A 25,186-nucleotide genomic window follows, 5' to 3' on the forward strand; every position below is an offset into this window, starting at 1 on the left:
AAGTTTCTGAATTGCTGGCGCGATACTATTTTAATGTTTTTCGTTGCAATATCTTACAATACAACAGCGAGCGGATAAAAATATAGAAAATATTTATCCTCTCAATCGGTTATTTCAACGAATGAAATCTTTTTCTTTTTGCAAAGAATATTTAGTCAACAATTCAGTCAAAAGGATAAAAATATGAAATAGATATCAAGATATCAAGATATCTTAAATATTTTTCAAAAAATATAATGAGTTCGAATGAGATATAGTTTATGTAATTATGTATGTTAAATAAATATTAAATTTTAATTTAATGCCAAAAAATTAAAATTTTTTTAAATGAAAAGCTTTTTTAAAATGAAAAGTTATCAAATTTTGTAAATAATTTAATAGCTATTTATTTTAATAACAATATAACTCAGATTTTTATACATTTTTCTGAACTTTGATAAAATCGTCATGACAAAAATAATTCTTACGAATAATTCTTATAATAATAATTCTTACTTAATAATTCTTACGAATTATCGAAATCATGATAAAATTATCATAATAAAGATAATTTTCGCGAATTATCGGAATCATCATTCTAGATATAAGTGAAGACAGAAATCTCTCTCTCTCTCTCTCTCTCTCTCTCTCTCTCTCTCTCTCTCTCTCTCTCTCTCTCTCTCTCTCTCTCTCTCTCTCTCTCTCTCTCTCTCTCTCTCTCTCTCTCTCTCTCTCTCTCTCTCTCTCTCTCTCTCTCTCTCTCTCTCTCTCTCTCTCTCTCCTCTCTCCTCTCTCTATTCTGGTTAACTACCTTAAAACGTCATGGTATCAGTCGATGCTACGGTAGATCCGAGTGCAGTGAACCTTTTCGGAGCGTGACAGATGAACATAAGCTTAACGTGCGCGCGAAATTATGCATCCGCGCCTATAATTATCCCAACTGTCGGCGAAAGACGCTGAAACGTCCTATATCTCGCGCTTTGTCGCTTATGCAAACGTGTAGATGTACCAACGTCGCTGGTAACGTAACGTTTAAATTGATCCTTAAATTAATAGATTGATCCTCCGTTTTTATTAAAATCTTTAATTATTTTGACCTATCCAAAGAGCGCGAAAATTTTTTATAATGATTTATTAAAACAAACTTGTAATCTCTTTCTCTCTCTTTTTTCCGCAGTACAAAAATTATGTAGTGTCGCTAAACTTAAAAAGTTATTTTGTATGTTGTGTAAATAATAATTGTTATATAAATTTTATCGTACAAATTTCGTGAAATTTGCAGAAGGTTGCTGAGAGCTGCTGTAACGATTTTCAACTTGGCTTTCTAGAGAAGTTAACGAGCCATGGCGATAATTTAACTTTTCAATAATTATAACGGGCTCTCTCTCTCTCTCTCTCTCTCTCTCTCTCTCTCTCTCTCTCGAAAACATTCTTGGATGTAAATACGATCAAATAAGACTGGAACTTCAGACATAAGTAGTTACGTAAGTCGCATAAGCATCCTACAACGTAAGCTCATGACGCGTTCGTGCGTTGTAATACATACAATTATTCACGTTAACTCAACTAATGAGACATAGCTCGAAACCATGAATGCAGCGCAGTTTGTTGTATCCATTTATTATCTTTCCAATGATTATGCGCAACCAATTGTGAGTGCAACGTAACGTAATAACATCAACATGCCTTTTCTCGAAACGCGAAGTAGCACGGATTGCTATATTTACGCATCTCAGAATATTTTCTATTAATAACGCGCGCTATTCAAGCGACACGTATATCAGATTAAATTCCTAGATATAATTTTATTTATTAACTGTTATTTATTAACTGTTATTTAATTGGCAATAAAATGTAGACCATGAAAAAATATTTATTTCTCCATGTTGTACATGATAGCATTTTAGAACTTATTGAAACGCACAAACAATTTAATTTTTTATTTGACTTTCGCTCCGACTTTTTTATACATTTTTCGTATATTTTATACATATAAATTACATTGTCCGTCATATTTGATCCATTTGATTTTGAATTTCCAAAAGAAGTTTTAATTTATTATTCATATAAATTACATTGAAATAAATAAGGTATAATATAATAAAAATTAATTATTTAATTTTGATTTCAACACATAATTTGATTATCAAGAATATTCTTAGCTTTATTAATTAATTTGATTATCAAGAATATTTTTAGCTTTATTAATAATAAATTTATTGCATTTTCTACAGAATTAATTCATATAACATTACAATATTTGTGTCTACAAGAAGAAAAAATAATGTAATATAATTTTTTTAGTATGATATTGTTTGCATTTATTTCTGTTAACTACAAAATTTTCTAATTAAAATAATGGAAATTTTGTACATCTACTCGAATATAATAACAGAATTAAGCCAGCAATATCTTCAGAGGCTATATAAATACTTGTTTTTTTTATATCATTTATTTTCATTTTTAATTTTTAATACAAAGTATAAAAATATTCACATTCAACAAAAAATATATCAGATAGATGTCATTTCACTCTCAACTTTCGCGCAAGTAACGAAAAGTATAAGTTTAGAAGTTACACCAGTTCTTCTCTGATCTCTTCGGATTATTAATTCAATCTTACAACGTGTTTCCAACTTAAAGCAAGAGCTTTTATATATTAAAGATGTTGCTTTCTTCTAACACCATTTCAGTACGTAATACGTAATATTAGAGATATGTAATATAAAGATTAAAATTACAAATTCACTCAATTTGGATCCAATTTGGATGTTAAATTGATTATTCTTTTCTCACGACTCGCACCGTTATTTGACTTCCATTTTTGGAAGGGAACGTACTTTAAAGTCCAGCCCACATAGAGAGAAGCTACAAACGAAGACCAGTTTGCCTTGATGCTTCGAGTTTGGCCCACATTAGAAACCTGAAACGGCGTGACGGGAACACCCGCGACGCGTTATTTAAAAAGCAGCACGTGCCGCGTGTCCTTTTGCTTAAATGACCAGCATTTTCGTGCATTTCTCTTTAGAAATGCATTCCTCCGTCGTTCAATTTCAATTAATAAAAAGTAAGCAAGCGCAATTGTTTTTATTGTTTCCATTACCGCAATTTAGTAAAAATTATCATCTGATTATACCGCCAATATGGTTATCCGCATCACTGATGTATTTATTTTTTTATCCTTTGCATTGTAGTTTCATACAAAATTCCAGGATTCGCAGAATAATACATGACATTGATAAATGCTTCATGTTACTCGCGAATCCACCAATTTAATATTCATCCCCCTTAACATTTATTCCGTTCTGCGGCTGCTCATTAATAATAAAACATCATTACATGCGTCGCATATATTACGATTATTTCTGTGAATCCGAAATATATGTTTGATAGCGCTCGGTATCTTCCACAGATATCGCGTAATGAGGAATATTAATTACGTGGTTAAGTTGTGCAAGAAAAATCGTTATATCTTATAATATTAAACTTATAAAACTTAAATTAATGAGATTTTATATGATACTTTTACAATATTTAATCTTAATAAAAAATATGTGTATTTAAAAAATTCCTAATTTATCACATTTGTTATTTACATAATTATTAATCCATTGGAATTTCTTGTTAACACAAAAATGTTGGAACATTAATAGCCTTTTATATATTTAATATCAAATGGGCTTAAGTTTTTTTACAAATTTTTTTAAGAAATACATTTTTTACATTTATTTTACATTTTAAAAGATAGTAATATATAGAAATCTATGTAAAAATTTTTTATATTCATTTTTTTATATTTATATTTATATTTATTATTTATTTTTGTTTTAATATAAAATTTTTTTTTTAATTCTATTAAAAAAATAGAATTTTTTAAAAATATAACCTTTGTATCGTTTTTTGGTATATCACACTCTTTAATTAAATTTGATATCACAACACGCACGTTAATAATACTTCACGCCCAATGGAAATCGCTGTTGTCTTCGCGGATTATCGCCGCTCGGGGCAAAAATCGATACAGCTCTACGTGACTCGAGTCGCGGCAATTACAACAAACGATTCCACATCGCAACGCTAGGAAAAAACCCAGGGAAAAGGAGAGATGAGATTGGATTATTTTACCTCCGTACGTTGCGAGACAAATTGCTCCGACGCAGTGCAACGAGCCGGCCGGAATTGCAATTTCATAAATTCGAGTGGCGGCTGCCGCTTCCGGTAATGCGCAGCTACTGCATCATTCCGTAGTCTTCTTACGACGTTCCATCTACCCTCCACTGTTCTCACCCTATTTCTCTGTTCCATCTTCTTTCTCTCCCTTTCTCTCTCCTTCTTTTTCTCGTTTCATCTCGTACTTGTGCTCTGCTTTTCCTTACTTTTCATTCCTATTCATCTTCCGTCATCCGAGTGAGGACAAACTTGATAATTACTATATCGCCATCGTCCTTGCGCGGACAAGTCGAGAAAATCCTCCTAGCGCCATCCTGCTTTTTTATTTTCCAATGTCACTTTTATTCTTTCACAAGGTCTCCCTCGAGTCCTGGGCTGGGAAAGTTTCTCTCTCTCCCTACTTCGGTGATCTTCGTGCTCGATGTATTTCTCTCGACACACTGAAACACGTAGGTGTAAGGAAACACTTAGGTGGTATTAAACTTCTCCTTTTCCATTCCGTAAATTTACGGCTGATGCAAAAATTATGAAAATTTTGCGGAAAGCATCTTGTTTTTGTCAACAATCATCTATAAAAATTTCCAAGTCTAAATCAATAATGATAAAATTAATAATTGTAAATGTGGTAGTAAATGTAGGATGTAGAAATTCCATCGCTTGTGAAAATTCCATCTTTCTCCGTCGTATTAACTCCCGTCAGTGTCTATTTTAATTTCTCTGTCGTCCTCTTCCTTTCTCCGACATCTACATATCTCTGGAGAGCGAGAGAAAAAGGGTCACTCGACGACCTCTCTCGACCCGCCTTTCTCGCCTCTCTTTTGCCTTTGCCATTTACTTTTCCACGATAAATTCATTCCGCGATGCCTCTTGCGACTGACAGCCTTCATCTTGCCGCTTGCATACCATATTTCTCATATATAAATGTAAGTCACCTGCGACCGTATCGCGAAGCATCCTCGAATGACGGTCTGCGTGAAAAGATTGCATGAAAATCTTTAAAATAAGTGAAAATCGTCGGAAATATAAACTTACATGTGTGTTTTAAATAAAAAGGTAAAATTAATAAAAAGGAAAAGATTGCATGAAAATCTTTAAAATAAGTGAAAATCGTCGGAAATATAAACTTACATGTGTGTTTTAAATAAAAAGGTAAAATTAATAAAAAGGAATAATATACAAAAAAGTTAATACAATCACATAAAATAAATTCTAAATATAAATATTCAATATTCAATATCTTAAATATAAATATTCAATATGCTTAGTATTAATTTGTGTCTAATTATAAGGAATATGTTAACAAAATTATTAACTTGTATATAAATGCAGATAATGCACTGGTTCCCCCCAGGATTATGTTTGATAAGCGTTTTCATAAATAACCCGATAGAGATTCGTCTTACCGATGCGAGGCGTCAGGAATGAATAAGCTGCAACCGCGGAAAATCCGTAGGGAAATAAGCCGAATCGTATCAGTGAGAGTACAAATTGTCATTCCACTCTTACACGAGTGAATTCGATTTATCCCGCGTATAAAAAGAAGGCATTTATTGATGGCCGATATAATATTATTTGCGAGTATTCGCACGGATAATAAAAAAGAAATGTCTCGAACGATAAAATTTGATTTCAGATTAAAGATTTTTCAGATTTATAATTTGAATAAAGCAAAATAAAGTTACGTTTTATTATTAAAATAGCGACCGTTTGTCTCCGCTCGTAATTATTATAACATTGATGCGCTCTTATTTTACACACTGTCACAATTGCATCGCGATCGGAAATCAATACCTTTATATATAACTACTATATTTGTTATCATCCTGAAATATTTGTAATTTTTGTCGAGCGATTCTCATCGTCTTTGTTCTACGCTCGCAATCCTTTTTTTCCACCGATTTATCCTCTTTATAATTGGCTCATCGATGCAACCATTAATTGAACATCTTTCGAACGAAGCGCAACGTTGATTCCCCTACGGGGAAAAGAAGATGGAAAAACCGTATCGGGCTTGCTGGCAATATCATCGATCGAGCAGCAACCACTTCATCCTCTCATCGATTGTCATCTCGTTCGTCGGAGCAAAGATGCGATCTCTCAAACCCAGGGACCCATATGCTGGACCGCGTCGCAAATACCCGGCTAACTTAGTTGGATAGTATATGGAGTGTGCTCGTGCATGATATGAGTACGTTTAAGTACATATATGCACCTACGCCATGGCAAACGAGCTATAGTTGACAGCTCTGTATATCGGATGCCTTGAATCTATCATCTTTCCTCCATAAACGCTTTAGCCAGTCTCGATTACATTTTTATTTAAAAAATTTGATAGACGAGGAATGTCACTTGCGATCTCTTAATTTTCAATTTTAATTATATCTCTCAAGGAAAAGAGAGTGGCGACTTTAACTTTAAAGAGGAATTCTTTTGAAACGAAGCTCGTTTCTGCATCGCAGAGACACTCGCAGAGGTTGCTCAAGAAATTTTTTTGTCGGTTGCGACGGTTTCCTCGTCCTTGTTTTATTTCGGTTTCGTTTTTAAAAGTTCATTTCTTCGTTATAGCACTCAGACGAGGAACTTGGAGCGAAATGTAGAGAGAGATCGCAAAGTTCATATACTTTTGATAAGAAAACAAAATACAAAACGCGAAACGAGTTTCCGCGCAAAGTCGATAAATAGTTCGCAAGAGAAACGCAATTTGCAGAAAACGAAAGACGCTGAAGATTTTAATTAACAAACAATAAAGACTTCAGGAAATGGAATCGCTCAATACAATAGAATGTGAAAGGATCTGAAGTTTGATTTTAACTGGAAATTGCTTTACTAAGGAAGAATATGTAAAGGCCGTTTCGTATGTAAAATACATTGCAAAGATATTTCAAAGTGATAACCGACTTTACGTCACATATCTGAAAGAGTAAAGTGTACCTGAGAGAAACTTTTACTCCTTTATGGATCGGATAAATCTTGGAGCGAGCGGTACATCTATATGTCTTATGCATTTGGCTGAACGCTTTGATGGTATGCACATAGTTAAAGCTGGCACGATTGCTATTCCAATTTGGAGATAACACAATTGAATATGTAATGCTATTAACGACGGAAAACTAATGAAAAATTTCAAAGATATTATTATGAATTCTATTATATTATATTTGTGCCCTCTCAAACATAGAAAATTTATAAACAAGCAAAAACTGTAGTGTAATTGGTTTAAATTATAAACTAATCCGCTAATTGTTACCAAATCTATTTTACTTATCTAGCATCTTACGTTAATCAACTCTCATTATACGAAGCATATTAGATTCTCATATTAGTTTCGAGATGAACATTTTGAGATTGCCGAAGTTTCTTTTCCATAGAATCTAGATAAGCTCGAAATATTTCAACAACAGATTATTACTTACTAAATTATTGAGGCGAAATTATTAAGGTGAATTATTGAGGTGAAATTTTTAAATTGGAACGTGAAAATCTCGCGGTTCGATCCTGTATCCATTATGCATCGTAAATTTGCTACGTAGCATACGAAATGCACGCGCATAAGGCGAGAGCGAGCAGCAGCCATCAGCGCGGGCGGGAGGGTTTCCCGGTGAAAAATCGCGGATGCACCGAGCGATACATATTTCATGCGCTACTTCACGATGAAATGAAAAACCCCGCTCGCTTTCTTCGTTGCACTCGCCGCCCGTTGACACCTCTCCCCTCCCTCCTCCCCCCCCTCTCTCCCCCTGGAAGCGGAGTTTCACGCTCGTAATTAGGCAGACGGCGAACTCGGGGATCTCCCCTGATTTCAGCGAATTCTTAAATTGCTTGGATTAAGTTCTGCGGAGGTTCTATCATCGAGCGGGATATATTCCGTATTAATAAAATAAAAGTGCGATTATGCGGAAAGTTAATACAGGAAGCTATCACCGGAAGCTAATTTCATTTGCTGCGCTTATAAATTCAGTTTTGAAACTTGTCTTAATACGTTTTAAGATAAGGCCAGGTCAATTCACATTGGAGCCACTACGCGTACGATAAATAAACTATTTTCTTTTGTTTATAATATATTCCGGTTAATTGATATCGAAATATTTCAATTGGTATATTTACAGTATGCAATTTGCAATTGGATTGCGTTGAAATTCGACCACTTATCGAAGAATGGCCATTATTTTGTAACTGCAGAACGGAATTATTTGAGGGTTGTCGAGGATCGTTTGTATTCTCGCTGAATCGTTGGAGTTTTCAAGGCAAGCTACCGTTGTAACTCTCTGAAGCTGAGAGCTTCTTTTTCTCGTCTATTTCCCAGCGGTTACGGTAATGGCAAGTATCGCTTCTTGCTTTCTGCCAGCACGTTTCAGCTGTTCTTTTGTTCGTTAATTCTCATCGCGTTTCGAAAACGTATCGGTTTCCGTTGATGAAAATCACATTAAATCAGTCGTCTATGGATCTGCTTAATAAAACGCTCTTCTATTAATCTCTATGTTAATCTGTATGTTTCGCACGCTGGTAGATCCCAGATTGTTAATGATTCGGATGGGAACGTTACAGATCCGACACGAAGCGAATCGAAAAATATAGCATCGTTATCCACTCGTACCTCTCAAAGAGCTTAATTTGTCAAAGCCTCTTTCTTTGTTAGTAACTCGTAAGAATTTTTTACAACTTGAATATTTGATTAAAATAATAAAAATAATAAAATAAGTAAACTGAAATAATAATAATACATAATAAAAATCATAAAATTAGAACTATTATTATTATTATTATTATTATTATTATTATTATTATTAACATAAGATGCATCTCTTTTTCTTTTCTGATAAAAATTTATTAACAAAAACTTCCAATTTCGCGATATACTTTTAAATAAATACATCACATTGAAAATTTTGTTAATGTCGGGTTGCAGCCCCGTAAGAATGTACAATGGTGGACTTAAATTCTGATTCTGCGGAAAGATCTGTTCGTTCAATTACGGTATTCTCTTAACGTGTTACAGCAAGCGAGCACAGAACCGCGCAGGGAATTTCACGTACGACAAATTGTTCGGCTAATGACCCGATCGTTCATTTAATTGTTACGGGCCGGTACATTCACAGCGATTGTACGTGAAATTGTTTCTCGTGCGTCCGCAATTGAACGATCCGCCGCGAAACATAGGAGAAACATTATATCGGGGCCTGCGACAAACGACCGACGCGATAGTCCGCGGTTAGCATTTACATCGGCGTTTGTGACTCTGGTCGAATAATCCCGGAACCCGTTGTCGTCAGACATAGTCCGAAATAGTCAGATAATCGGCTGAACTAAACCCGAAACTGTCCGCCGATATCCGACTTACTCAACTGTAATATCGATTGTGTATCTATTAAATAATTCATATTCCTCTCTTGAAATTTACTTCTCTGTGAGTGTTAAATAATTTTATTGGAATCAGCTAGTGATTAATTAATTAATTTATTTTATTTCAATAGAGCTCCGGTTGCGCGTCTTGATGTATTTAAAATTAAATAATTAATACATGTAAATACATAAAAAGAGTTGTAATTAATATGGAGGTAAAATGTCTATTCAAGCATTTTATTGAAAATTACGCGGCCACCTAAAGCAGTATTGATCTTTTCTCTGGAAACGCTATATACGGACCGAATATCTACCGAAGAGAGTCTGCTTTAATGACATTGCAGTAGAATGTACGTTTTACAAGAGAGAGAGAGAGAAAGAGAAAGAGAGAGAGAGAGAAAATGTGCAGTGGTGTTTAAACACCAAGTACCAAAGGCGAAACTGCTCTGTAGTTCCGTGGAAGCGCCCAGCGGTTTTCGTTCACCGCTCGTTTCCATTCGGGGAAATTTATCGTCGCGATTCCGACAGCTCATGACCATGAAAAGGGCGCGAATGCGATCGTTGTCGAAGCGTTCGCGCCGAAGGGAAAGGGATGAGATGCCTCTGGGAACGCAACAAGTCCACGAGATTTCTTCTTCTTCTTCTTCTTCTTCTTCTTCTTCTTTTTCTCATTATTCTTTTGTGTCGTTGGAACTTGGCCAATGATGGCCCCCTCGACGACCACTCTCGTTTCGCCTTCTTTAGTTCCTCAATATATTCCTGTCTCTGAGGCTTTCTTGATAACGCTTGATTACCAGCTTGACGCTCTCTATTGTACACCGTAATTGATTGAGTCTCTCGCGAGATCTATTAGATGTCTTGTCTCCGAAGACAAAGGGTGCATGTAATTTTTATCTAGGAAAAGGCTATTAATAAGAACAGGATTACTTGAAAGATACTTATGCTTTATTCTAATAATGTAAATATTTCGAATGTTCTTAATATGCATGCTATTAATTAAAAGTACATGAAGGATCTGTTATTTAATTCTTTTTTATAAAGAAGAAATTTTTTATCCGAGAAATAGATTTCTTTCATTCTGGCAACTTGTGGCATAATGCTAATGGCAAAGCCGCAATTAGAAATTCTCACGACAGCGCGTCGTTAAGTGGCAGAGCTTACTGAAAACCGCTTACATGCACAGGGTAACTTTGGAAAGCCATTCATACTGCTTTCGACCGCATTAAGACTGCAAATTTCAAAGAGCTTCGTTTGTGCTTCCGCTGATGCCGGCGCGCCATAATGATCAGCCATCTTAATTCGCGAAGCGTTCGGGTTTGATCGCATCCTGTGAGGCATCTCAGCGTTTTCTTCAGGATGCAACCTGCATTTCCGAAGAAATGGAATTGTAAGACTCTGCTTTCTCGATGATGCTGCTTCTCGCGTGCTTTCCGTTATAAAATCCGTTTTTAATTTAATTTATCGTGTCAGTCTCCTTTCGAATAACAATCTTTCTTGAATAATTTCTTCATTTTCCTACATCAATAAATCAATATTCCAGCAAACCGAATGTAATAATGATTTCGAATTATGCATCGCGGAAGTGGATCGACTTGATACGTGTTAATAACATATATTAATGTAATATTAGTATTGTTACGTTGATCGTGGACGGAAAGTGTTTACTATTAACTAATTTTGTAAATTTGACAACAACTAATGATGTAAATTTTGCCCACGCACTTATAAATGATTTAACGACGCGCAAATTAATTCTATATTTTTTTTTTAATAACCCAGAACATTGCTTAGAAATTGAATCCACTAATTGGCAGATATATCAAATTTTAATTAACATAATAATAATGCTATCGGATACATATCGGATACAAATTGTTCAAGGCTTGTAATTAATCCAATACATTCCAAGTTACATTGAGTTTCTTCGAAACGAACTTGACGATGAAGTTGTTAACTCGATCGAGAGATTCGAGTTAACAACTCACGGCGAGCGTTATTGATTTCCTTCGATCGAGATCAAGGGTTAAGAATCACGCTTGACCCGGGCGCGTTTGCACCATCGACATTCACGAGAGCTATATTATATCATCAACTTATCCCCATACAGAATTGCGTCAGTCCGAACACGGGGCAATCGTTTATTATTCTGTAAGAAGGATTCCGCAGTCGTTTATGTGAATTAGCGTTTCTGGAAATTGCACGGACATTCCGTGAAACTTCATTGATCGCCGTTAGAGAACACCATTTCAATTTTGTAGGCGACGCGGCCGTAATTTTACTTTAATGCTTGTAATTTGCATATGTACCTAGCATCGTGATTTCAATCAAAATTATCATTCAACGAGGATGACCAAAAGCATAATAAATATATGCATACAGATATCTTAGGAACTTCAAATCTGGTATAAAAATCTCTAAATATAAATTCTAAAATCTACCATGAAATTTTTTTGTCTTGATAAAAGAGATATTCTTTGTATAATATTAGGTCTCTTATATAAGAGACCTAATGAAAAGATCTAACAAACAAATCTGATTTATATCGCTTGTATCTTTCGATAAAAAGCGCCTTAATTAAAATATCGCGAAAAGAAAATCTGCACCGTGTAACATTGAGATTTTTATAAATCGCATTTTCCTTTACCTTTGCTCATCTTTTTAATTTCGTCTGGAGAAATAACATTTTACTTATCCACCAGGTTACTTCTAATGCGACGCTGCGAAAGAAATACGACTCTACGTGTCCTGGGCGTTTCTCTGTTTCGCAATTTCAGTGATTCGTGCCGCGACTCCGAAGGCGACGTCGCGCAAAGTCGCGTTCGCAAAACTTCTGAATAGCGGAAAAGCGACATCGGACGATATCACCGCAGCATGTAAAGGGCTTTTGGCACGTCTTCCACAAAACGTGTAATGAGATTCGTGCTAACCAAACGTTGCAAACAAGTTTATTAATATTGCACATCGAAACTTTTATCTCGCCGCGGTTTATTCGTTTCACTTTAGCGTGCGTTGGCTCAGTCGACAACTTCGCGAAAATTGCAAGCGGTCAAATCAAAACTTTCGTGCAGCCTTGGCCAAAAAACTTCCGTGTTTTAAAGTAATCTTAGTTATATTTCAAATGTGTAAAATTTGATCAAGGCGTATTTAAATACTAGAAATGAAAAGATATATATATAAGTAAGACGATAGACAAGATTTCAAATTTGTAATTTTAAAGATTAGATGCGCAATCAGCGTACATCTCTCAATTTTTATTATTTGCATTTTTGTTATCTGTTCACAGGCAAAATTCCGCGTAATGGTGGAGGAGAACGCAGCGACCGGCGCCCGGCTGGACGGCGAGCTGGAACGCGCTAGGGGCGAGTGCGCCACTCTTCGGGGCGAACTACGCGATGTTCGTGGCGCTTTGCCGATTGTACTGAATAATAATAATGCCGCCAATGGCAGCGCTAACAGTAACAATAATTCCGGTACAGCAACCAATGTTTCCGGCGGTAACTCGAATCCCGGCCAGGAAGCCGAGGCTCAGCAGGCGCAACAGGAAGACGGCAAGCGACTTAGCGCCGGTAGCAGTCCGATCGAAAAGAGAAGCTCGGCTAGTGATAAATCCGCCAGTCCCATCGAGAAACGAACCAGTCCGGTGGACAGAAAAGATAGAACCAGCCCCATCGATCGACGCGCTAGCCCTATAGGTCTGTGGCAAAATAAATTCTTGTCTTTTTCATTTTTAATGTTTTCTTTTACATCGGGGTGTCTACTATTTCTGAAAAAAACCTGCAAAAGCTGGATTTATTTTTTCAGGAAATTTTCTTGAAATTGCTTTTTTTTAATATTTTATCTTTATACTATCATAAGGAGTTTATCGACTGAACGATATCAGTAAATTCATCCACTCTAAACCAGAACATTGATTTTATGACTGGTAATCCAATTCAATTGAAGATAACGATTTTATATTAGGTGCAATTTTGTTTAATGAAGACGGATATTTATTTTAATAAAAGTTATAATTTTTATAATTTTTTGTTTGTAACTTTAAAAAATGAAGTTTGAAAAGTTTATGCAATGTAAATATATATTTATTTTTTAAAGTCTCTATAGGTTTTTTTCAAAATCTTTCACATTTAATCATTGAACTTAAATAATTTTTAATTTTGTTTTATGATTTATAAATCTTTACTGTATGAATAAAAAAATATATTAAGAACTTTACACAATATATATATATTTATTTGTAAAATATATTTACAAATACTGTTATTTTGCCTGAAATTTTTAACAAATTGCTTTGAAAATCAAGAAATTCTCAGGGAATTTTTTTTTTGTTTGAGTAGACCTCACCTTGTATATATTTATGTACATGTATATTTTATATATCTTTATTACATATATTCTTAAAATTGGAATATTTAAATTGAGTAAATTTACTGAAAATGAGCAGTCAGCTTGAAGTGCAATTACAACCATAAGAAGTTGTTTGCTTTAAATAAAAAAATATTCTCATACAAAACCTCTCGTCTAAAGAAGGAACGAGATTTCAGGAGAGCTTCACGGGTTGAATGTTGAAAGTTTATTTCGCGAAAGTATTTTCATAAAGACAGCTCGGCAACGGAAATGCGCTTAAGCTCGGCAGAAAGTTATCGACTTCGCGCGAGCGCTTCGGCGGATAAGACTTTTTTAAGAAGTTCGCGAGAATGAAATTTTAAGACGGCGCGGCGCGCACGAATGTTTTTCGCATTTCCACGTTTATCTTAACTTCCCTGGCGAGTTATCCTGTATATTTCACAGTTATGTGCTGTTACTTTTATGGCCGACCATGATTCATTGTTTCTTCTACGGCTTGAAGCCGGGATTGCCGCCTTTAAACTACTTATTGCAACTCATAAGAGAGCTGAGTCTTTATTACGAACATTGCAGTCGTTGCCCCATAAAATACAAGAGTCAGCATTATTTTATCTGTTTTACATTTATTCACGATTTTTATTCCTTTTAACACTCTTGCTCACGTTTAATGCGTTATTCATGCGTCGAGTAACACTTTTTATCAAATATATGTACACACTTCCGAAAATACCATTCTCCGCCAAGATTAAATCTGGAAAATTTGCGATACGTGACGTTATACTGTGCATTTTGACGCAAGGAATGTGTTAACAAGTTTCATGAAAGACCTATTTATGGAAGATCAAAGAGATGAAGTGTACATTATGCAACTCTCGTATCTCCACTCTCGTATCTCTATCTCTCTCTTTCTCTCTCCCTCCCTCTTTCCTGTTGAGCAGAAATGCCAACAGGCCCACTCAGGGGAGACTGGACCCGCATGCAAATTCAGGACGAATACATTCGGGGCATCCGCCGTATCAGATCGATCGATCATGTGCTTCACGTGTAGAGGTATTCATCGTCGAGATCGCTAGTCGGATTCATCTTATCGAGTACACTGCATCCGTCTCGGACGCACATTCCAATAAAGGCTGGCTTCATTCCAGCGATTTCTCCAATACGCCAATATAAGTCGTTCTCCGTTTCCTGCTACTCCTCTCTTCGTCCTAATTCACCACATTCGAACTCTTGGTGACCATTCCCGAGTTTCATACCAACGTGTTTATCCGGGCTCATGCTGCATCATTTAAGAATGAACGATATGAGGCTTTTAAATAGATGCGATTAAATTACACTCTGTTAAACTTGCTGTTTTTCACTGAACTTAATTAGCTCATGATTTAAATCACGTGCTGATTGCAAATAGGATACGTTTATGCTGCTATAAATTCATCGAGTAGCTAATTGAATAAAACACCGAATATGTAACAGCAACATTGATTCAGCAAATGATTATGATACAGTTCGTGTTATCGGAAATTAAATTTGATATACTCTCGAAAATCAAATTCCTGCATCAGCAATTATTCTAATTAAAAGAAAATTTGAATATACACAGATTAAATGAAAGAAGTAGTAATTCGTTTTTTATTATAAGAGACATTAAATTTTTAAATATGTGTTTTTTTTATAAACAAAAACGGATTACTATTCTTTTCTTTATAATCTCTGTACATTTATATTTATACATACATTCGATCGTTTATTAAATATTTTAAAACGTTCTCTTCCACCTTTTCTCTTTCTCTTTCTTTCTTTCTTATTCAAAAAATTGTATTATCAACTTTTTGCGTTGCCAGAACGAAGAAATGGCTCGCCCTGTCGAAGTCCAAGCGAAAAGGCTCGCCGACCGTACGCCCCCGTTTTGGAAAAGACACGACTGGGTGGATCCGGGGGCAGTGTGGATTCTCGATCGGGTAGTGCCAGTCCGGATCGGGGATCGGCAAATCGGAGCGGGTTCTTACATCGCGGTGGCAGCGACCGTTCCAGCGTGGAGCGGCTCCGGATATCGACTAACCGCGATTCCATGCGATCTAGCAAGGAGATGAACGATCACGATCAGAAGGATGCCGATAAGGATCTGGTAGACGGCGACGCACGAGGCGACGAGGACAATGAACCCCCCGGACCGGCACCAGGCAGCAGGCCATCATCTCCGGCTAATTCTCTTGGTGCGTTAATAAAACTCGGCATTTAATTATGGAGATTATCGACCGATTCATCTTCCTTTTCCTCAATGTGGTCTTCTGAATAGAGAGGTGTCTCGACCATTCATAAAATACTAAAAATGCAATGCTCTGAATTTTGGAGTTTATTATATAATTTGAATATATGGATTTTTATAAAAAATGCTCAGATATAAAATAAGTTATGAATTATTATTTGTGAATTAATAATGATATTGCCAAATCGTACAAATAATTTGCATAAGAAGGTAGTAAAACAGTATTTAACAACAAGATCATTTGGACACAACTGCGCACACGCAAGAGAGATTTCTTCAATTTATTTATTAAAATTATTCTCTCTCTCTATATATATATATATATCCAATTAAAAATGTGAGATCATTCATTTTATATTAGATTTATAATAGATTTTATTATTCCAAATAATATATTTGCTATTATTTATACGAAATATATACATACGAAAGTAAAGTTTATTTTTCGTTTTTGTATATTTGCGCATTTTTACAAGTGATCTCAAACTTTTGACACTTGGTACCGTACATTTATTAATTAAATCAAATAAAATTTATATTCATCATGAAATGAATTAGTGAACTAATTCTTGTACTTGTACTTTGTAAGTAAAGACTTTCCTTTTTCTTCGATTGGATAGGAATTGGTGATCCGGTGGTGGCGTCCAGGCTGTCCAATATCCACGGCGGCGGTGGTGCACACGCGGAGCTGGCCAGCGCCAGAAGATTGCGACTGGAGAACGAACGACTGGTGGCGGAGGTCGCGAGGTTGAGGAGGCTGTTACTGAGTGGCGCGGCGCGCGGTGAGGTCGGCGCCGAGGATGCCGCGATGGAAGAAGAGGCGCGCTTTGTCGCCCTGGAGATGGAATTACAGCACGCGAAGGAGGCACTGCAGGCGTTGAAGGCCGACCGGAAGCGGCTCAAAGCGGAGAAGTTTGATCTCCTCAATCAGATGAAAGCGCTCTACGGCACCCTCGAGGACAAAGAGCGCGAACTCCGCGATTTTATACGGAATTACGAGCAGGTGAGTCAGCGGATGATAAAACTTTCGCAATACTCTTTCGCATGCTCTTGGACGTTTCTTTTTAATAGCACAATGATCCGCAGCTGTGCAAAGTGGAAAATGATGGGAAATACGGTGAACAAACGGCAGCTTATCACGAGCAAGTTGATCGAGAAATAGTTTTGTCAAATTGAAGATTTAAAGTATCGATCTCAATAGTATTGGTTTCTTTGGATGTATCAGAAGATATATTGGTTTGAAAAGTTCTATTGATAAAAGGGACATTCTATTCTCAAAAAGCGGAAAAATATATCTTTTGTGTGTGACATTTACGATTAAATTTATACGATAGAACGTTCCGATAGAATTGTTAGTAATAGAGATATTGGAAAAATTTCATAATTCTTTAAAATTTTGACAAGAATTCTTTATATAGAGAATTGGTTTCCTATTATTTATATAAAAATAACATTTCCACAATTTATAACGATAAAATTGAAGGATTTGTGCTTCTGTTTTATCCGCATTTCGAGTTCATCTACGCGAGATATGTCACGTAACTCATATCGGAGAAGTCACATTCAGGAAATTTAATCGCGACGTTTCCACATTCCACGAACAGGAGTAATAAACAGTCGGAAAGTAGCTCTAATACCATCCCGATCGTAATTTGCATGTCTCATATAAAAGGATCGATTTTCGATAGGAGCAATGAATTAAGAAAGGTGATGGCTGGAACTGGAAGAAGTGCTCCGCTGCACTCGATATTTATGAACGCTCAACTTTTGAAATTGCCACGACGCCGCTGTAATTCCTTGGCTGTAATTCCTGGCTTGTTCTTTTTTATCATCGTAAAAGTAAAGAAATTTTTTTCCCGTGAGGAAAACAAATCTAAAATATATCTATCTAAAATATATTTAATACTTGACCTGTTTGATCAAATAATGAAGCAGTCGGAAATAAGAGATATTTAATTAAATTATTCAATTAATTACTTGTGGGTTCATTCACTTTTTATAGATCCATCCTCCCATAGGATTTATGATTACGACAGTGCTTGAAATAGCAATCGGGAGCAAACACTTTTTTAAGAGCGACGTATTGACATAAAAAGACAACGACTTTGCGAAGAAAACGTGTCGTTGGGATTTATATCTATATTACGAAATCATTTTTTTATATCGGTGTTATGCATCCACTCAGCTTCATTTTTAGCGTGTATTTATAGCAGTAGTTCTACTAGCGACAATAGTTTCTAACTTTGAAATCTAACTCTCAAATCTTAGCAAAGACAGTGAAAGTGAAATCTCAAATTAATAACATTACATCGTTAAAAAGATATTTACTGAGATTTGAAATCTCCGCGAGAGAAGAATTTGATCTCAATCGTTTCATTATCATAACTGCATGATGAAACGCGATACGAGTCGTCGATCCGACATTGAGTAGTTTAACTATTAAAGCATAACAAAATTTTCTGCTCACTAAAGCGGCCGGCTAATGAAAATTGAGAACAAGCGCGAAACGAGCGACTAACGAAACCGCTCCGCGGCGGGTTTTAATTTCGCCTCTAATGCGTCTTTATGAAGCGACGAGGAAATATCGGGGGAGAAAAAAAGCCCGGGAGGGTCACCGTTTGCGCAACGGCGATTCCCGGAGCCGCCATTGTGCGGACGTAGTTAAAAACTTTTATATACGCAATCGGTACCGCTGCGGGTAGTTAATGAGTAATTGATTCGTTCTTGGAACTTCATTAAACCGCAACAGCGCGTGAAAAATGTTGTTTGAAAATAATGCCCGAACGTATTAAACGTTAAAAAAAATATTATGAGAAGAGTTAAAGAGATTTATCGTGTATTGGAGACGAAAAGTTATTGGCAATCCGGAGACACTTCTAACGGTCATCCAAGCACGTCTCAATTTTCCGCGCACGTTCGCACAGAGCACAATTTTACCTATTAAGTACTTTCATTAAACTTGCTGGAATTTCTCATTTTAGCGAGCGCCATTATGGCCGAGTCGCGTCGAGTCACAGTTATTTTCATTCCGTTAAATGAACAACGGCATTCGTGAATGATGTAATGATGCAGTCTATGTACAAAATGCAAATTGAATATATATAATTTTTTAACTTCATTGTTGTTAAAGAAAAGCGCAATCGATATTGACAATCCATATCAACTTCTTGTGACTGAATTGGATATTTTATGGAATTTGTTATCATAATTGATCTAATCTCGAGCTAATTTTCTTCCAAGCTAAGACACGATGATGAAAATCATAGGTGAAGCCACTTACTGTTAGAGAGGCCTTAAGGACCAACTTCGAGAGCGCATCGCGCATCAAGATTGCCCCCTGGTATAACGGGGCCGTTTGGTCTTAAGCCAATGTGTAACGATGTGCCGAGACAAAGAGAGAGAATGTGTGGCGAGCTTTTGTCGCTACCGATTGTTATCAACCCCGGAACAAAGACACTGGGCTCAGCCTCGATTCGCGAAAGGCCCGAGAGCGGTATTCCCGTGTTTCGAAAGGCCTACATGAAATGGAAATGCCTATGCAGACATGCGGAATTATTCAGAAAATACACAGCCAAATCTTCGCTTTGTCTCCAATAAAGCTAGTTGCAAAAGAGAAAACAAAAATCAGAATATAAAGTTGACAAATAAGAAACATTCGTATGATACGGTGAGAAATAATAATTAAGAAAATAAAAATAATTACATTTCGATTATTAAATTATATTGTAGATATGTATGTAGTTCATGTGAGTCTAGATTTTTTTGAAAACGAAATTAATAAAATAAATAAATATTTTGTTAATAATATATAAGGAGAACTTTTAGATGTTGAATAAATTTTGTTAAATAATAAAATAAATAATGCAGAAAATGTCAATTATTCTCAAAGATTAATATGTTATCGCAATTATAAATTTATAATAATGATTACGAAAACTCTGTTTGATGTCGTTGACGACATAGCGTAATCCGCGTGCAAAGACTAGGAATAATTAATAGTATTGTTCCGGGTGAACGAAATTGCTGGGCAAAGATCAAAAGCATCGTCGTAATGTTAGCCATGATGGTAATGTTGGTATTTTAATAAAAATGTTATTACGTAGTGCATGATGTTACGGACAAAAGAACTTGCGATTAATTAATAAGATTCCGCGCCTCTTTTGCGTGAATATCAAAAAGGTAGAATTTTACAACGCAGCGAAATGGAAATCTAATAATGTTGCATTAAATAAAAAAGATCGTGACGTATAACAAACAAAATTAATTACAGGAAAATTAATATACAGGAAAAACAAATCTAATTGTTTTGTTAACACGAAAACTGATATAAAATATCTAACCAAATTTTATTATGTCAATACGTATATTTATGTAAATATTTCAAATTTGCTGAACACATTTCTGAATAAAAATTGGAAAAAATATCTTCTATAACATTGTGCTCTCGTATTAATCATTTTCGTCGCTTTTATAAAATTGCGTGAATTTCAAAAAAGCATTACATACAGCGTTTATTCTACCAAAACCAAAGAGATAATCTTCTATTTGATCCTGTGAAAGTTTAAATTTTGCTACTCGTTTATCTGAAAAATAACTTTATTACTCCGAAGTTCCTGATGAAAATATCAACCTTAAGTGTCATTGACAGCAGCGGTACATGCATCGTCGTAGATTCCTCCGTGTTGCCTTTATCATCCCGAAAGAATACACACGTTTTACGGTGGTTTTCCTCCCATAAAGCGTACCGTCAATTTTCCTTCACTTTTATCTCTCTCTTTCTTCCTTCTGCATTCATCCGTTCTTTCTCCTTGTGCATAATTTACTTCATCGTTTCTCAGCGAGTGCCGACATATTATTATGCCTGATGCATGATTTTATGGTTATTTTCTATCTTGCGTTATCTTCAATTTTCCCTTCCTTGACAAGGCTGCGATTGTATACGTGAATAAGCAAGAGAAAAGTGCCTCGAGATAACATCGGCCAATAATTTACTGATGATTGAAAATGATTTTGGGAACAACTGGTGTCAAATTCTTCTGATATAACGACGATTCAATTTTTTCAAACCACCACTGTGTTTCAAATTATTTCCATTGCAACGAGGAAAAATCAATTTGTATTTCTTAAATAATTTTATTTTTCTCAAGTTTTATGCTCTGACATTTATCAGGCGACTTAAAAAAATCTAGCCGATAAATATATAACGGGCGCACACTTATTTCTTGTTTCTCATCCGACGTAGCCCGGCAATGCGCTTATAACATGCTGATGGCATTATCCTTTCTTTTGCCGAAGCTTTCAAATTGCCTAGGTTTTTCTTTTGCATCCCGCTGCCACGGGAAATTGTCGGGCATTTATATACAGTAGTCCGCTTCCAAGGAATTTAATATACTTGAATGCTTTATGAATGTTTATGAACGCAACGATCCCGCTAAAATTATAATAGAGGAACGTAATGAACACATACACACACGCACACGCACACACACACACACACACACACACAGCAGTAATAAAAAAAAATTTCCCTTAAATTGCTCTTAATTCCTGAAGCTTATAAAGTGCTTGTTGTTATATCTTAAAATTATTAATTAGCAGTGCACTCTATATAATTTGTCTGTTGTAATAATAATCTCCTTAAAATAAAAATTACCGCTAGGAAGGAATAGTCAAAATACAACGGTTTTAATGTCAAATTAATTATAATAAATCAATTAAAAATTAAACAATATGATAAAAATCAAACTATATAAAAATAATCAACATCTCTTTAATCAATATGACAAAAGATTGAAACATTATAATCGGATTTTCGGCTGCCTCTAACGTGTGATGATTATTTTAGCGTCGCAATTATATCGGATAACGAAGAACTTTGTACGTCCGGGATATCACGCAACAGTTTTTGAAGATGTAACTACAATGACGTTAACAATCGATCCTCGGATGATCTGCAACGCTTGTAATAACTGTATCGCCATAAAGTTTAGCCGATAAACCTTGCGGCGCAACACCTATTATACGTACGACAGAGAGTTACTTGCACTCAAGATAGAGATAAGTGAATTAACTTTGTCGTAGTTGATATCGTTGACGGAGCGTCTAATGGTAGATGGTAAAACGTCACACTTGTTCGCACTAAAATATAATCGTGCCTTTCGCAAGATTAAATTATCCTCTCGTCTAATTGAAAATCTTGTCGGCACGCTCAGTTATCTCATCATCTATTTACTGAACTTTAATTATGTGCGACATTTGAAAAACTTTGCGAAATGCGAAAAAAATTGAATTTTATATTTAGTACAAAAGTATTATTAGTTTCACGTCGATCTAACGGCCGCACAACAGCAGATTAAATATAACTTTATTATTTGGGGATAATTTTATAAATATTGAGCATTGATCAAATTTGTAATTATTTCATTCGATATTTTCAATTATTCTACTTAATTACACGATATGTTATATTTGCCGAGCATTAATTATACGTGTAACACGACACGAAATTATCGAGTGGAGGATGTCAATTATAAGAGTCCATTCGTGTCACGCATATCAAAGATCCAAATCGCGTCTCGAGTGTCCTCTCATCCATTTCCCATTCGAAGCGACGCCCTCGAGATAACGCGTTGCGCGAAACAGTTTCGCGAATAGGTATCGATTGACATTTTTGTGAATCAGCCGGATATTTATTCTCGAATTCGATTTGATTTCCAGCGGCTATTTGCTCTCACCGCCATTATTAGTTTGTCGACTGACGAAATCATTGCTCGCCGGTGCGGCCAAAGTTATTTCATCGAATATCGATCATTCCTCGTGTCTCGTGCCTCCGCACAATTCGGGCGCAATGCTCAGCTTGTAATTAATTATTAACTCATTCCGCAAACGGATTTTGCGAATATTGATTTTATAAGGTTAATTGACGTTGTTGTAATATTAAAATAATTATTTCTCGATAATGGAAATAAATGTTTTCGACCTAGTATTCACTTCTTATTTATGCTACACAACAGAAGAAATATTTACGAAAGATAATTCGCTTCAAACAGTGAAATCTTTGTTCACGGATCGAATTTTCTAAAATGCATTATTCGCAATGATCTAATCAGATAAAACGTACACGACATAACTTCTGCAATTTATTATTTTGATCTGTATTCTAATTTTATTTGTCGCTCATCTCAGTTTTTCTTCCAATTCTTATGAAACATAAATCGCGGTATCTGACTAAAAAAAAAAAAAAGAGAAATAAAAATAATTTGCTTGATCGCTATGCTTCTCGCAATTTTCCTATCACGTGCATGCCATTACTGTAGACGGTGAAAGTTTTGGGGGCGGAGTTACTGCCCGGACTTGGTCCTTTTGACCGTTGATTGCAGCGGATGCGGGAGAATGAGGCGACCCTGGGACGTCTTCAGCAAGGAGCCGGCATGCCTTCGGAGGAACGCGAACGGGAGAGAGAAAGGGAACGCTGGAGTCTTCTAAGGGCGGCAAGGGACGAAGCCGATCGAAGCGTGAGCCTCGCGGCTAGTTTGGCCGAGAAAGAGGTCGTCCTTTCGCACGCACACGCGACCATAAAAGAGGTGAGTTCTGCTCGTCGAACACACGCGTTTTTTTTTTAATCTAAATTAACGAGTTTAAAATTGGGATTCGTTTCAGTAGATTCCAGGAAACAGTACAGGAAAATCAATAGTCTCATACACATAATTACAATAAAGAGGACTTTAAAGATTATAAAGAGAAAAATTAATTTCTCGTGACTCAAAATTATAGTAATTTTTTAGTAATTTTTTTAATATCTAAAATATGAATTTTGTGACAATTTTCCGGTGATATTTCCGGATTTCCTGTTGTCGCGAACCGTTATAACGACCGGCGCTGTAAAGTGCACTTGTTTATCGTTGCAGCTGCAACGTCAGCTGGCAGAACGCGGCGGCGGTGGCGGCGGAGTCTGCCTGAGCGACCAGGAGTCCCTGGTATCGTTTCCGCGAGGCAGCGTGAACGGTGCTGCGACACCCGGAGCCGGCAGCAGCAGCGGCGGCGGCGGCGGCGGTGGCTGCGGCATCATCCCTCACATGAATTCCCAACCGCCCTTGGGCGCCACTGAACTCATCGGCATGTCCATGGGTAATGTGGGTGGCGGGCCGGGTGTAGGAGGATCCACTGGCGGCCAAGCTGGCGATCGCGGCAGCTGCAGCGCGGACAGTGGCGTCCGCGGGTCCAGCGATCGCGAGAGCGGCGGGGCGACCAGCGTCGGCGGAAATCTCTCGGACTCCACGACGGATGGTGAGGATCATTTAGAGGCAGCGATTAGACCCGTTATTATTTTAATTACGCCTCGTTCGTACGGAACCGTGCTAAAAGGTATGAAATATATTTAGACAATGAGGAAGAAAGATGAGAAAAAAAGAAAAGAGTTTTACGGGAAAGTGCAGAAAATGGAGATAGAAGGAAAATGTATCTCGTAAAGAGGATTTTGTACAGGATAAAATCCTCTTTCTCTTTTGTAACGATGTGAAGTCGCCTTAGCTAATCTTTTTACAAGCATCCCTTTATACATTTCTGTGAATAAAGCCTTGTATAACGCGAAGTATATCGCGTTGTGCAGCGAGCTGCCTGGATTTGACTTAAGATGATTTGAATTAAGATGAAGATTAATGTCATGATAATTTATCTCGCTCAATGATATTTCTCGTGAATTTGTTTAATTCTACTTTTAATATTTAGTACATGGATTTGATCTGCATTTTATACGAGTTAAAAAATTTATACATTTAAAATCATATAAAACGCAAACTTTTTAATTCTTATGATATAACAATTATATGAAAAGTTTTGAGCTAAGTAACGGTGTAATAATATTGACAGTAATTTATTATAAATAATGTGGCAACAAATGAACATTTTTGAGGAGCGTGGGTTTATCTAGAGTTACTATTAATCACAATCGGAGTGACACCCGCTTAGGAGATAATGACTTCGGCATTTAGGTGCAACGAGCCCTAAGATTAATCGTCTATTCAGAAGGGATTGCCAGTGCACATCCGGTTAAGTACCAGTTTGAAAAATAGTCCGACGGCGTCAGTCGCG

General features: G+C 36.2%; 1 protein-coding gene across 12 annotated transcripts in view; it reads left to right on the top strand.

Moving 5' to 3' along the window:
• The window catches only part of Liprin-gamma (liprin protein kazrin), a 123,638-nt gene that overhangs the window by 82,607 nt on the left and 15,845 nt on the right, over positions 1-25,186 (top strand). For all 12 annotated transcript variants that reach the window (XM_089076551.1, XM_011646535.3, XM_089076542.1 and 9 more), the window contains 5 exons: positions 12,773-13,181; positions 15,672-16,043; positions 16,717-17,099; positions 23,476-23,679; positions 24,004-24,382. In XM_089076551.1, the coding sequence (XP_088932677.1) occupies positions 12,773-13,181; positions 15,672-16,043; positions 16,717-17,099; positions 23,476-23,679; positions 24,004-24,382 (1,747 nt within the window). The remainder of the gene's footprint in view (positions 1-12,772; positions 13,182-15,671; positions 16,044-16,716; positions 17,100-23,475; positions 23,680-24,003; positions 24,383-25,186) is intronic.

This window comes from Pogonomyrmex barbatus, unplaced genomic scaffold, assembly GCF_055798465.1.
Source record: "Pogonomyrmex barbatus isolate J1 unplaced genomic scaffold, ASM5579846v1 scaffold2, whole genome shotgun sequence".
Lineage (NCBI taxonomy): Eukaryota > Metazoa > Arthropoda > Insecta > Hymenoptera > Formicidae > Pogonomyrmex > Pogonomyrmex barbatus.